Source organism: Anabrus simplex, chromosome X, assembly GCF_040414725.1.
Source record: "Anabrus simplex isolate iqAnaSimp1 chromosome X, ASM4041472v1, whole genome shotgun sequence".
NCBI lineage: Eukaryota > Metazoa > Arthropoda > Insecta > Orthoptera > Tettigoniidae > Anabrus > Anabrus simplex.
Genome location: NC_090279.1, coordinates 154,551,762 through 154,567,770, shown reverse-complemented (window position 1 = coordinate 154,567,770; position 16,009 = coordinate 154,551,762). Strand labels below are relative to the sequence as shown.

The 16,009-nt window shown below is 39.5% G+C and overlaps 1 protein-coding gene across 1 annotated transcript in view; it reads right to left on the bottom strand.

Moving 5' to 3' along the window:
* The window catches only part of Vps53 (vacuolar protein sorting 53), a 107,734-nt gene that overhangs the window by 21,644 nt on the left and 70,081 nt on the right, over positions 1–16,009 (bottom strand). The window contains exons 14-15 of the mRNA XM_068230540.1: positions 10,703–10,851; positions 8,760–8,915 (exon numbers count right to left, since the gene is read on the bottom strand). Coding sequence (XP_068086641.1) covers positions 8,760–8,915; positions 10,703–10,851 — 305 coding nt within the window. The remainder of the gene's footprint in view (positions 1–8,759; positions 8,916–10,702; positions 10,852–16,009) is intronic.

Sequence of the window (16,009 nt, the reverse complement as noted above, 5' to 3'; positions counted from 1 at the left end):
CATGATCGAGGCCGTGATGAGGAAGCAACAGGAGCGGAGAGCTTGCAATTCCAAAGAGCAAGGAAAGGGGGCAGCGACTTGAACCCGAATGCACCGACGTTCGATTCGGGACAAGAAAACAAAAGGATGTGACTAGAAGCAGAGGATGAACGAGAGGAAGCAGATGACGAGCCGGAAGAAGATGATGTCGAAGAAGATGATGAAGAAGATGACGGAAGGGAAGAAGAAGTCCAAGTAATCCATACACCAATTGAAGCAAGGCCATGTCCAGAGTGTGGAGAGATAGACAGCGACGTGCAGGAATTTGTCAATACGATCCATCAAATCGAAAGACAGAACGAGGAATTAAGGTTCAGGAACCAGATGTTGAGAGACGAAATCAATAGCCGTCGCAGAACAGAGGATCCAATGTCAAATCATGATAGTGATGATATGGACACATCATTAAAAAAAAAAATCTCATGATGCTCACTAGATTTTTTTTTACCTGGGCAAGAGGAAGATGAACCCGAGTGACTTAGGCCCATAATCAATCATGATTTGATCGGTAAAATAATATGAGACATTTATTGAAATACAGAGGAGTGTATTTGAAAATATTTCGTTTAGGTAATGTCGAAATCAGAGCGAAGGAAGGACGACAGACTGGAGCCTGACGGATTAGCTCAACCCGACAACTTTTAGCTACTTCACAGCAGGGAATATCATTAGTTGGCGTACAAGGAAATACAGAGTCCACAAATAAGTCTTGGTCAGAAAGAGGAAGGGGGAGAGTCATACAAAGAAAACCCACCACATGAGTAAGACCTTGGGATATTTTTGGTAGGACGGAAATTCCATGACCTCATGGAAAAGTACAGCGGCTGAGTGTACGTTCGCTAGCCTAAGTTCGAGCAGGTGGAGATTTAAATCACGTGACCGCTTGCCGGCCAATAGTAAAAATTTGATGGGAGACTCAGTGATACCATCTTAAGGAATGATGGATGAGATATTTTCGTAACTACAAAAGTATTCAGTAATAAATTAATATGAGTACGCGGATGAATGTAATGAATTTATTAGATGTCACGCATGGAAAAATAATCAATACTTAATGGCAAATTAATTAAATTGAAGGCTGGATTTCTTGGAAACCGGACAGCTTGAATCTCATTGGCTAAAAGAAGACCACGTTGTCAGAGACGCTTACGAAGGCGCGAAATGTGAGGAGCTAAATCCATCCATATCTCCTAAATCTGTGATCACCTGGAGTTCATATTTTATCCAGCAGATATGCTAGCGGAGTGGATTAATTTGATGTAAATTTTAACTTCCAATTCGGAGTACAAGTACCGATATTAAAAATCCACCCCCTCCCTAAGGGGCATGACGTCAACAAATCCGCGGGAAAAAGGCTTCATCCATATATACGGAGCTGAATTGACGGTCGCCAGCACACTTGTCTTGAATCGTTGGAGCTGAATTGACGGTCGCCAGCACACGTGAATTGAATATCGGGAGTTGAACTGTTGGTCGCCGGTAACTTAGAATTCTACGGACGTACAGTCATTTAATGGCGCGAGCATCCGCCGGTGTTTGTAAAATGTGATCGCGCTCAAGCATCAGGAATTAGAAAATGTTAACGTAGGACAGTGTTTGTCCTTTGTGAATATCAGTGATGTAAAGTAATTACCCTGCAAGAGAGTAGTATAAAATATATCACCATAAGTACGTACATAATAGACTGTGTGACGAACAGTACTTTAAGGAAGTAGTAGCCTGTACTTAGCTATACCGAACCGATGTAATGAACACGTCAAGAATGCCGTATAAATCGGGCGTATCGCGACGGGCGAAATAGTTGACACCTCGTCGTACGTGTCCAGGTCCATTGTGCGGTAGGTGGACGAAGATTAAATAGTGTAAATATATTAAATTCTTGGGTCTAGGATAGAAATTTGTTGTGTTAACGTTATAAATGGTGAAGGTTTGTGGTAATCAAGATAGGAGTGTAAAATAATAATGTGCCAGGAAATCTTTTGTGAAACTACGCCATCAAGGATGGAGGAGTAAAACGCAGAGAGGGGCTGGATGAAGCCTCTCGTCTGCAAAGCTGCAATGGAATACCGATAACTAAGATGAGTACTAAACTGTAAAATATATTTGGGAAATGTTATCGTGATGGGAAAAATGGGAATAATTTGATTATACTTGGTTACCTTCTGTAACAAGATGGGTCGATTAACGACCCCATCCTAAATTTGTAGCACGGACAGTAGTAAATCATAATAATGTAAATAATCGGGTCTTTTATGTATTCAGTTTGTTGGAGATGTAAATTTGTATATATAGTGTAGTACGTTAAGTCATGCATGCATTCATATTTTCTTTGTAGTCGATAATTTTCTTTACATTTGATTTTGATTATGCTAGTTAAATAAGACCCGATATGTGCTTTTATGTTTTGTCATTTTAACGAGCCATTTAATGACATGGAAGGAAAATCCAGCTTCGCCATACCAAGTGTGTTTTGTTGAAATTAATATGGTCATATTTTCAAAGTGAAGTTGTTAAATTTGTGAGATGCGATTAATATAATATTTCCAAGTAAATCATATCTGGAGTGATCAGTGCCAGAATAAATCGACTTTGTACAAGGGGTTATGCGTTAAACATAATAAGAGTGGACTACCGTATTACAGGCGAAATTATTATTTTTTTTAAATATTAATAATAATAATAAATAAATAATATAACTACTTTTTTTGAAGAAGATATTTTTTTTAAATATGATTTGGAGATAATAATAATTTATGTGATCAAGTGTTGAGTTTATTGGGAATCATTTAATGACGGGAGGTCGTTTTAATTTGGAATTAAAGTGCGTGATAACTTAATTTGATCGATTAATAATATTGAAATGTAGATCGGTGTTAATAATCCGTACATGTTAATGAACGTGTGGTTTAAATTACGGTCCAATATTTTTTTACGTATAAATGTCGCGTTTTGAAGTTGCGATTCATTAGCCGGAACATGTAGTGCTAATATTACGAGACCATGATTGTCAAATTTTGGTAAATATAATTTCAAGATGTTACGATTATTTGTGGAGAATGAACTAAGGCATAGATCCAAATGAGATAGAAAATGTGAAAGAATTTGCAGTCAGATAATAAAAGGTCGTACGATGTCCGAAATGAATAAATAAGTCAGTTGATAATTCTGTGAGGAATAAATAAATGAATCGAGGAATATTGAGATAGAGAGGAAAATAAATTCCGTACGAGAGACACTTAGGATATTGATATGAGTGTAAAATGTACGGGCAGTGTCACAGAGAAATACTGAGTTACGCAGCGGGTAGAATTCGAACCCGTGACAGCATGTACGAAATAAATAGACTGCACAGTTATTCGTTGAGATACAACGGATCTAAGGATAATGAGAGTTCAGATTCCACAGAAATGGTCGTATATTGTATTCATTGTAATAACGAGTGTGAACAATCATGATGTCGTGATAATAATAATAATAAATATTGCAGATAAAGGATTGGACCGCCTTAATTAATTGAGCGTTGATGACGATGTTAAACGGGAATCTAAATGATAATATGCAACCGATGATAATAATAACAATGTAAGGACGATGTTAAATCACCGCGGTCGGATTAATAATAATTGTCATAATAATAACTGTAATGATGTCATTGGTTGATCAGTGAATTAATTTGTAATTGCGACCGATATCTTAATATATAATTTGGCGGAAGTGACCGGTCCATTAATAATAACCTCTTAAGTGACGTGTATAATAATAATAATATCTTGAGTCACCTATTCATTAATAATAATAATAATAATCACGAGAGGGATATAATAATAATAATAACAGTAATAACCACTTGGTGTTTGCATCCCGCATAATAATGACGATATTAATCAACGTGACAGTGCCAGGAACCGTTGAGGAATAATAATAATAATAATAATAATAATAATAATAATAATAATAATAATAATAATAATTTCGAGGATGATAATATCGTGAATTAAATTATTTGGTGACGATATCCCTCTATTCGTATGTTTGAACAATGAGAATGACAATATTAGAGTCATTTGGTACCTCTTTATTGTACGGTCTCCGTATGGGACGATGTTACATACTTGCGTGTTTGTTTACTTCGCTCGCGATGCGAGGGGGGCCATGGCCACGGTATTTCCCACCGCTTCTCGTTATCTCATCTGTGTCAGTAGTCTACTGAGGCTAACTGGTGACAATTCAGATCACATGTAAATAATATGTATATGCTAATTCATTGGTATGGCATCAGCTGGATATCGTAAGATAGGGACTGTCCGTGGAATCCAGTTTTCGCACTTCACGAGAAACATTACCCAGTCCGAGTACCGGTCTCGGAAAAATGTACATAGCCGGAGTACATCATCTTAGTTAAATCGGGAAGCCGACCGTAACATGGGTTATGCTCGGGCTCCCGATAGAAGGAAGCTATATCCTTGAGTAACGGTTCGATTCAAATGGAATCGATCCGTAAATTATACCTCCAAAATGTCATTTTATTTCAGAAGCAACGCAGCAAGATATTGATACCACTTGCGGTATGGCAAGTGATTTATATATGTAACATGTGTGTAAATTCAAATATTGTTGCCACGTGTATCAAAGTTTTATACGTCAAATGGCGTAATAAACCGCTCCTTCTGGCAAATTATTTCAAAGGAAACCACTCTCATAATCTTTTTATTGTAGTTAGATGATGCCCTTGTTAAAGTAACAGTCACTTCCTAGTCCTATCATGGAGTCCTTAAATTCAAGTTACAATCGAGCCTTCCCCCTTTTAATGTTAAGTTGCTCCGTTCATCCCCGTGTTCTATTATGCCGTTATATTTATATTTGATGATTTAAATAATGAACCGACACCCCTGAGATAAATGCTAGTCTGGGACTCGGGAGGTGGACGGGTGCACTACAAAGTTAAGGAATTTCAAGAGGAGGAATCTTTTTTCAGACATAATTTTGGAGAAATAAAGGGTAGCTACGTTTTGTGAAGTAGAGACCGTTTTCTGGTAAGTAAACGACACCCTGTAGAAGGAGAAGTCAAGGGAGAGTTTTCATTTCAGCAGCATCTGTGTCTTTCCAGCTTCTCGCTCAGGATCGTGGTTTTAGGTTAGGGTTAGCAGCTAAAAATTGGCTACATACAAGTTAGTCTGTTCAGCTAATAACTGGAATACATCATCACCTTCGAACGCGCTAAAGTATTCGGCGACATTGTGCACGTCACTAAAGTCTATAGGCAGCTGAGTTACATTCTGAACATTGTCCGCGTCACTTGGTTCGCCTGAAACAACTTCACTTTCACTTTCAGGATCACTTTCACTGTCCTCTTCGTCAGTATGAATCCACTCATCATCATCAGATAAAGAAGATACCTCATCATCACTCCCCGCGTCTAAAACAGTTGAAATACCCTCACAATCAAACCGATCTACTTTACGTTTGGAAGCCATGCTTCGCGACATAAATGGCTGCGCGGGAACTTCATGCAAGGCGCCAAAACAAATATATTTCACGAAGCTGTGACAGCTCTAAAAACAATACACAGCATGATCTCGTGGAAAACATGTCAACTAATGTGATAGATTCCATGGCAACGCCAGATGCTTTCTCCCTCATGATAAATACGTGATCAATTTTACGATCGACTAGTGCCGTCATATCCACTGTAGAAGCCCAGTGCGAAAACGTCTGAAGACGTCATACCCACTTAAGGGGTTAATGTTGTTCCACTGCCTCTTATTTTATTCTTATGACCAGTCTAAATAAAAGGTTCATCCACTGATACTCTTCTGTTTATCCTATGTATGTCTAAGGTGGACCCTGATTTCTTTTTCTATTATTACTAGTCAGCCAGGTTGCCCTCCACAATCTACAAGCAAAAATTAATAAATTGAGTTATAGATTTCTACTGAAACACTACGTAACAAGGAATGTAATAACATTAGACATACATAGGATGAACAGAAGAGTATCAGTAGAAGTGCCTTTTATTTGGACTGGTCATAAGAGTAAAAAAAGGGGCAGTGGAACAATATCAAATTATAGTTGAACTATCAATTTTAACAGTTTAGAGATCCTGAACAGAAGTGAAGAAATATGGCACACTTAAGCATAATCCTTTAACGAGTATCCGTGTAATATTTTAATAACACAGCCAGGTTTTTAGATATTTTAAGTGGAATGTAGTAATATAGAGAGGAAAGGTTCTTTGATATGTTAATGTTGATATTGTACACTGACTGACAGAGCAAATGCAACACCAAGAAGAAGTGGTCAGAACTTTATGCCAATTGCAGGGTAGACTGACGTCACTGAGGTATGCTCATGATGTGAAACGCGCCGCTGTGCTGCGCACGTAGCGAACGATAAATGGGACACGGCGTTGGCGAATGGCCCACTTCGTACCGTGATTTCTCAGCCGACAGTCATTGTAGAACGTGTTCTCGTGTGCCACAGGACACGTGTATAGCTAAGAATGCCAGGCCGCCGTCAACGGAGGCATTTCCAGCAGACAGACGACTTTACGAGGGGTATGGTGATCGGGCTGAGAAGGGCAGGTTGGTCGCTTCGTCAAATCGCAGCCGATACCCATAGGGATGTGTCCACGGTGCAGCGCCTGTGGCGAAGATGGTTGGCGCAGGGACATGTGGCACGTGCGAGGGGTCCAGGCGCAGCCCGAGTGACGTCAGTACGCGAAGATCGGCGCATCCGCCGCCAAGCGGTGGCAGCCCCGCACGCCACGTCAACCGCCATTCTTCAGCATGTGCAAGACACTCTGGATGTTCCAATATCGACCAGAACAATTTCCCGTCGATTGGTTGAAGGAGGCCTGCACTCCCGGCGTCCGCTCAGAAGACTACCATTGACTCCACAGCATAGACGTGCACGCTTGGCATGGTGCCGGGCTAGAGCGACTTGGATGAGGGAATGACGGAACGTCGTGTTCTCCGATGAGTCACGCTTCTGTTCTGTCAGTGATAGTCACCGCAGACGAATGTGGCGTCGGCGTGGAGAAAGGTCAAATCCGGCAGTAACTGTGGAGCGCCCTACCGCTAGACAACGCGGCATCATGGTTTGGGGCGCTATTGCGTATGATTCCTCACATCTAGTGCGTATTCAAGGCACGTTAAATGCCCACCGCTACGTGCAGCATGTGCTGCGGCCGGTGGCACTCCCGTACCTTCAGGGGCTGCCCAATGCTCTGTTTCAGCAGGATAATGCCCGCCCACACACTGCTCGCATCTCCCAACAGGCTCTACGAGGTGTACACATGCTTCCGTGGCCAGCGTACTCTCCGGATCTCTCACCAATCGAACACGTGTGGGATCTCATTGGACGCCGTTTGCAAACTCTGCCCCAGCCTCGTACGGACGACCAACTGTGGCAAATGGTTGACAGAGAATGGAGAACCATCCCTCAAGACACCATCCGCACTCTTATTGACCCTGTACCTCGACGTGTTTCTGCGTGCATCGCCGCTCGCGGTGGTCCTGCATCCTACTGAGTCGATGCCGTGCGCATTGTGTAACCTGCATATCGGTTTGAAATAAACATCAATTATTCATCCGTGCCGTCTCTGTTTTTTCCCCAACTTTCATCCCTTTCAAACCACTCCTCCTTGGTGTTGCATTGTCACTGTCAGTCAGTGTATAATTGGCTAAGGAAGGGACTGGAAAAGTCCTGAAACATGTACCAAAAATAAATATGTGAATAATAATTAATTGTTACATATGTGAGTAATGCTGAGGCGGACCATTATAATATATAATATAGATTAGGTTTCCAGAGAAGAACTAACATCGCTCAAAGGTATCAAGGTGATTTTGAAGAGAAGGTAGTGAATTTTCATCACTATGTAATCAATTTGCGCCAATAACATTCAATATATACTATACTACATGATGCGGATTAAATGCTGGTCTATTTTGAAATGCTGCTCGACAACATTGTCAACAGGTAGGAGGAATCCAGCGTAATGTTAAGAATTGGCAGCAGTGAAAAGCAAAAGTGTATGTTCACGTTGTGTATAACTGGCGATGGATGAAAGCTACCACCTTAAGTGATATTTAAAAGAAAAATCATTCCAAAAGTATCAGTAGTAGGTGTACTGGTGAGAGTAAATCCAAAGGGGTGGATGGGCAGTAACCTTGTGATTGAGTGGGTGACACATGTTTGGCAATGTTGCATAGGTTGTGCTCATAAATTTATAAAATGTGTTGGTCCTGGAAAGCTTCTGCAGACACACAACTTGTGAAGTGCAGCAGAAATTGCAACAAGGGTAAACTGACTAGGTGATTATCCCTGGACACCTAACATCAGTCCTCCAACCACTAGATATGTGTATAAACCAACCAGCATTGAAACAGTGATACACCGTATTTACGCGAATAATCCCCGCCGCCGAATAATACCCGCACCCTAAATTTAGGAAGGCTCATTTTGAAAAAAAATTAAATGCCAACATTGACGCAAATAAAACCCGCACCCCAATTTCGTGCCTCGTTAAAAAAAATGCGGGGATTATTCGCGTAAATACGGTAAATGCCAGTTTTCTTTGAAAAAAAATTCTCTCCTTAAATTATGATGAGCAGATTATATTGATGCAGAATATTCAAGTATATATGGTATTTGCCTAATAAGTTTCAGCTTCCCACAACTGTCTTTAACATGTGATACAGAGAAAGACCTTCACTTACCTAGCAGGAGCCTTGCGACTGACTTGTGAACCGATAGACGGCAAGTCCAGCAGAACCGTCTTCAACATGTGAGTGTCCAATAACAGCTGCTCTGCCCCTACAGTGCTGATCGCCTTACACTTGTAGATATGTTTGATGAAGCTGGGTATGAACGAGCTGGAAGACAAACAACAAAGAATTCAGAGCAAAACCCACAAGAACAAGGACAAATCATAGCTAATTCTGTGCTGCGATGTGGAAGAAAACCATATTGATTCTTGATGATAAATTTGCATGATTTTAAGTAATCCATTAATTTCACTATTACAACTGACTCTAATTTTGCAAAGGAAGACAAGATACACACTGGCCCATAATTTCCTGGATCTGATCTTTCCCCACCTTTAGAAGTTCTAGCAATTCTACATTTGTCTGGTACTACTCCATTTTCTAACGACATGTTGATCAAATCAAATGGACGAACACTGATAATAAATGATCACAACACTTTATCACAAAGACATTATTGATTCCATCATCTGTAACATTATACTTTAAGGCAGGCCACGATAAATCCTGTGTGCCAAGTCGATGTGGCGCTTAAAGTTCTTTCTTTGGTGTTTTTTTTTTTTTTTTTTTTTCCCGAGGTGAATGTAATCTCCCCCCTTCCCCCCTTTAAATATTTAATTACTCATTTGATGTCGCTAAACTATTGCAAAGAGCATGTAATAATACACAACCCCTTGACAATCCATACGATTTATCGAACTCGGATGAACAAGAGAATTAGGTTATGTAATTATAAGAATAATGGCGGGGATCTTGGTAAGTATGGGTGATTTCTGCTTTGATATTATAGTTATTACCATTTTAAATAATAATCAAGACCGTATTATATAAGCAATAGCAGAAAAATTAATGTTAAGAATGAACGTTTAGGTGTTGAGTAAACCTCTCATAACAAAAGTATTACTGACACAGATATAACTCGAATATACTTCTCACGAATGATATCCTGCGATGCTTCTTTACTATCAAAATAGAATTTCTTTTGCTATTAAATTGATTATTTTAACCGAGCTCCTATTGCAAAGTGAAATAGAACATACTCTCGTGGAATTTATTTCCGTATATTGACAGCATATGAAGCTCATGAGCATGGACACAGAAGGCACAATAAGGATAACTTGTATAGTATGAGTTGTTCCTTGTATCATATTTTTCAGATAGGTAGATAAATTTAAAATGTTTAAGCTTTGCATTATTAATCCTTCAACATATCAGACTATACATACAAAGGAAGTGTATAATTTGGTGTTGCTGATGACAATATTCACTTCGCTATTTACATTTTACAAATTTCTAGAACAGTATCGAAAGAAAAGTATGCAACAATTGGCTAGTTTCATAAATGTGTATACATAGTGGCATGTCTCATTACTTCAGTGTCCTGCTGTCTTTACATTTCGTGGCAATCTTGTCGTAGTGTATAAAACTTTACTATGATGTTTCATGTTTCAGAAAGCCAGACGCCAGTATGCGAATGATGCGAGTACTAGGAATATTACCTGGCTCCTAGGTTTAAGTGCTGGCTCCTGGATTTAAAAACATTTGTCATGGCCTGTTTTAAGGATTTTATAATACCCGTAAATTCAATTTCTCTAGTCATCTAAGGAACATTATTCTAATAATAACGTTATCTGCTTTATGTCCCACTAACTACTTTTATGGTTTTCAAAGTATTTTATTCTAATTTTGAAAAATGTCCCTTACTCCTAAACTAAATCAACAACAACAGCTAAACACTTCCTGACAAGCTAACAACAAACACATGAGAAAGACAGTGCAATGGAAAGGTAACTCCTTCAATGTTTTAAATATTCATCAAGAATAGTAATGATACAGGGTCGAATGAGTGCTGGAAAATTTAGACAAAAATCCTTCTGCCGTGATATCCCACTCACTTTGCAAACTTAACGCAGAACTGGGTGAAGTACTTGCGGGACGAGGCAAGGTTATCCCGAACAACAGGCACTGTCTGCTTCAGGTGACCTGTTACAGCTGTGACGTACCCACTCTGATCGCCGACTGTCTCCGTGTTCTCCCATGAGATCTGGACAAACAAAGAATGCATCAATGCAAATACTGTTAAAATTACATGCAATTTTAACAACATGTCCATGTCTTCTTGATATCCAGTGGTGGCATGAGTAGGAAACCAGATGTGAGTTGCACTATTTTTTTAAATAACCAACCTAGGGGTAAAAAGCAAGCAAACAAATGCAGTATACAGAATTCAACATAAATCTGTACATACAGTATACAGTGAGTTTCTTTCATTGGTGGGGGCATGATGCCCTGATGTTGACTCACCCACCTGGGTCCTTGGAACAGCAACAAGTATGGCAATTACCTCACTTTCTCCGTCGTATTCCATTTTTAGAATGTTTAACAAGAGTTGATCTGCCGCTCCAACTGTTCAAATGTACACTTTACAGGAAAGGGTATTTAAGTATGATAGTTACGTGAAAAGATGGGAGTTCAGGAAGGATTTAGTGACGACATTTGTAGATACTGAAAAGGCATCTGACAGTGTACAATGACAACTGGTCTGGGATGCACTGATAAAAGAGAAGGTAGGCAGAGCAGAAGTACAAATGTTCACAAGCATATACGAAAAGTATGTAATGAGTGTGAAGACTAAGATAGGACAAACAAACTGGTTCAATGTAGAAACAGGACTTCGACAAGGAAGTGTATTATCCCCTCTCCTCTTCATTACAGTCATGGATGACCGGGCGAGTTGGCCGTGCAGTTAGGGGCGCGCAGCTGTGAGCTTGCATCCGGGAGATAGTGGGCTTGAACCTCAATGTTGGCAGCCCTGAAGATGGTTTTCCATGGTTTCCCATTTTCACACCAGGCAAATGCTGGTGCTGTAACTTCAGGCCACGGCCGCTTCCTTCACACTCCTAGGCCTTTCCCACCCCACCGTCACCATAAGACCTATCTGGGTTGGTGTGACGTAAAACAAATTGTAAAAGAAAAAGAAAAACAGTCTTGGATGAAATCCGTAAAAGTGTACAACAAAAAATGGGGAACAAAGAGACAAAGGCCTTACTCTTTGCAGACAACAGTAATATGGGGAGAAGATAAAATGGAAGTACCAGACCAAGTTACTGTTTGGAATCAGGAGATAGTGGAATATGGAATGAAAACAAGTGTGGAGAAGAGTAAGACAGTAGCAATGACGAGAGGTAATAGAGAAGGAAGAGGGAATATTGAAGTAAATGGAAGACCACTAGAAGTTGTGAATAGCTTCAAATATTTGGGGAATATACTTGCAGAAGAAAAAGAGAAGACTCCAGTATCTCAGGCACATTGTAAGGCTGGACCAGGACCGAGCAACAAAGATGATCCTTGACCAACATCCTGGTGGCCAACGAAGATAGGGGAGACCAAGGAACGTCTTGAGAGATCTGGTTGTGAATCAAAGACCTCCACAGATTCCTATCTCTCTGCCACTCCATTCCTTCCTCCAATTACAGATCTGGAGTTGTTAGCAGTCCAGGGCTGGAGAAGAAGAGCTCTGGACAGAATGGAGTGGGCGAGTATATTTGCAGAAGACGGGAAAATAAATGAAATTGGAAAGAGAATCCAACAAGCCAATGGGTTTTACCAATGTGTGAGAGTTATAGTGTGGAACTGGGACGTCCCAGAGAAATGCAAGAAAATTCTGTGTTCGATGTATAGGACGTGGCGGAAACAAGGACCCATTTTAAATAGCGCGTCATTGTAGGACACGGCTTCGTAGAGTGTTGATGTTCGTACCGGTGTATAATGTGGTTCAAAGCAGTTCCAATCAGTATGGAACGTTGATCACACGAACATCATGCATTTGTAATTCAAACGTTCCTCAAGAGTGGTGATAGTGTCACACGAACACAGCGTTCGTTTAGACATTTTGACTTTGGTATAAATGTTGATTCCCATAGGGAACCTGAAATATTTGTTCCGAATGAGTAAATTTATAATCCCAATATAATTGGTCCGTTATTGGACATTATAAATTTTCCAGCTAACTCATTCCTGGTTGCCAGCGTTTCGCCCCAATGTGCTAAGTTGGGCTCATCGTAATAAGTGGTGGGTATAATTTGCATACAAATTTGTATTTTTTATTTTTCTATTCCACCTTTTCAATACAATTGATTTTGTGTTGTTAGAAGTTCACACTGCTACAACACTACATTAAAAGGGACATGTTTCGCTTGGTTTCAAGCATCCTCAGCCTTTGTAATTTATTTCAAGGTTAAGACCCGTCATTGTTAATTTGCTTATAACTAATTTGTACTTAATTATGATTCTAAAAACTAAGTGATAAAAAATTCATAAGCATAGGCATTTGTAAACACAATGGACAGTTTAACAATTTAAATGACAGTGCTAAAATTGGGATATTCGTTAATTCTAATAACAATGACATCCAAAACACAGTAATATATTCACAATAACGAGATTTGGTTAAAATTCTCAAGCTCTTTGTTTTTTTTAAAAACAATTGTTGGTTGACTTATTGTATTAAAATTTGAGTCGTAAATTCCATTAAAACTCAATAGTGTCTAAAGCAGGCTCGGCCAACTGGCTGGCGTGTGTTGTAAGAGAGACCGTGTGACGTCGGAGAGACCATGTGACGTAAGAGCGCAGAAGGTGGGGAGCCGCTGTCGTAGACTGGAGACGAAGAGACAGCCTCGCTTTGTAGTAAACACGTGAAGTGCCATACATGCTGGTGGCTACGGCTTTTATAGACACTTTTCACAAAAAGCCACACAAATCCTTCTTATTTAAAAATTTATCTCTTAGTTCTCTTCTTCTTCTTCTTCTTTTATGACCACATAGGATCACTTTAGTCAGTCCGTCGTTCAGGTCTCTTTGAAGGGATTGTTCGGGCTTTGCGGTCCTCCCAGTACTTCTTCAGACGCTCCGATCTTCGTGCCCTTTCCTCAGTTGAAAATATCCGTGTTGTTGGTTTGTTTTGTGTAAGGGTAAAGCGGAGGTTTGTATTCTTGAGTTTTGTATTCAATTTTATCTTATTTGTGGTGTCTTCTGTTGTAAGGCCTATTTCCTTCAGATCCTCTCTTACTTCTCTGATCCATTTACATCCTGTTGTGGTATTTTTTGAGACGAGATTGTGTTGTACTAGTTGTTTCAGAAGTCTCGAGTCCTGCATCCTCATGATATGTCCAAAGAATCCCAGTCTCCTCTTATGCATAGTATCTGCAATGGGTTCTAGCTCTTTGTACATGACTTTGTTAGGTATTAACCGCCACTGTCCATCTTTCTGGTATTTTTTGTTGATGCAGGTTCTTCCAATCCTCCTTTCAATTTTCTGAAGTCTGTCAGTCTTTGATTGTTTATTCAGGTAAAAGAGTGTTTCTGCTGCATATGTAGCTTCCGGTTTTATAACTGTGTTGTAGTGTTTTATTTTTGTATTTATTGAAAGACATTTCTTTTTGTAGTTCTCTATCACACTGTAAATCTAATAACTCTAACTGTAGGTCTAGATCAACGTTATCTACAACTGAAAATGGCGTGGTTAAAAGTTTGTATCACGCTGCAGATTATGATCAGTATCAAGGCGAGGAAAGGGTACGTGTAATTACAGAACTAAAAGGTAAAATAAATAACCATGTCGAGCATTCAATCAGTGAGTCAGCAGTTCGACTGAGTTATAAAATATCATATTTAATTGCAAAGAAACTTAAAAACCGTTCAGTGGTGGTGAATTCGTAAAGGAATGTTTAATTCTAGCAGGTGAGGAGTTTTGTCTAAATATCATTCAAGAGTTCGAAGCTACCAGCTAGTCCGCGCACACAGTGTCGACAAAAATTCAAGACCTATCTGATGATGTCCACCTACAATTATCAGAACTGACAAAAAGCTTCCAGGCATACTCCTCAGCAATTGACGATGGCACAGATATTTCTGACACGGCCCAGCTAGCCGTTTTCATACGAGGGGTTGACAAAAACTTAACAATTTGGGAGGAAATACTGGATTTAGTGCCTATGAAGAATACCACGATAGGCATCGACAATCTCAACTGCATTGTAAGTGTTGTTGAAAATGCTTCTCTGCCATGGAACAAACTAGTTTCAATAGCAACAGATGGTGCACCTTCTATGGTAGGGCGCAATTCTGGAGTAGTTGGGCTCATAATATTAAAAAGAAAGGTTTCCCCGATTGCATAGGTTTGCAGCAGGAGTGTTGAGTGTATTAGGTTCAACGTATGCCTGTGAACGAATCTTTTCTATTTTAAATCAACAAAACCAAAATACTGAAGCCAGTTGTCAGATCACGATTTGAAGAGTGCTCTTAAACTTAGTGTTTCCTCAAACATTAACTCCAAATATTGCAAAACTAATAAACGAAACAAGAGTACAAAAATCAAAGAAACCCACGAGTGGCAAATGAGTATCGATATCATGAGATAAAATGTATGTTTCGAGTTTACAGATTACTCTCTGTACTATTTTTGTTGTAAAACTGTGCTGTTTGTTACTATTAGCACTATATTTTACAGTGGGTGATATTGTAAAACACAGCAATTTTGTGTTCAATATCAGTTCCGAAGATTCACCGGAAAAAGTTAGTTTAGTTTGTATATGTAGAAATAAAGTTGCTTTATAACTTTTATATTAATTCATAATAAAGTTACGTTACAATAAATTATGTGGAGTGAAATATGTACTACACATACCGCATTGTACTACCTGCAGCCCTTGGGCCTCCCTCTACAAATGAAGTTGCATTTCCCCTCGCCCCTCTAGCCTACACTTCTCAGTTACAGTACTAAGTACTTCGTTTCGCTGCCCGAGCAGAATGTGTGACGTGTTACTTGACATCACACGTACTCGCAGTTGGCTGACCCTGGTCTAAAGCTTAAAATCTTAAGTGCACTGGAAATATTCTGCTTCATGTGTTGATTTGAGGCATGCTTCTGTAATCTATTAGTTGTAGAAGGTGAAATGCAACTATTAGTTGTTTCCTCGAACTAGTCTTGATTTGACGAGCAGATTTTACATTGGAGGTAAATCGTTTTTATGAGAGCTTAGTCAAAAGGGACGTCAATCCGAGAATCTTGAGGTGTTGATGTTTTCTTTTTACAATATTTAAATGATGGTGCGTCCCTTTGACTGCTACTACAATGCCTCATGGTACTCGTTACATTACGGTGACTGCTTGTTACATGTAAAGTGGTAGGTATACAAGAGTAA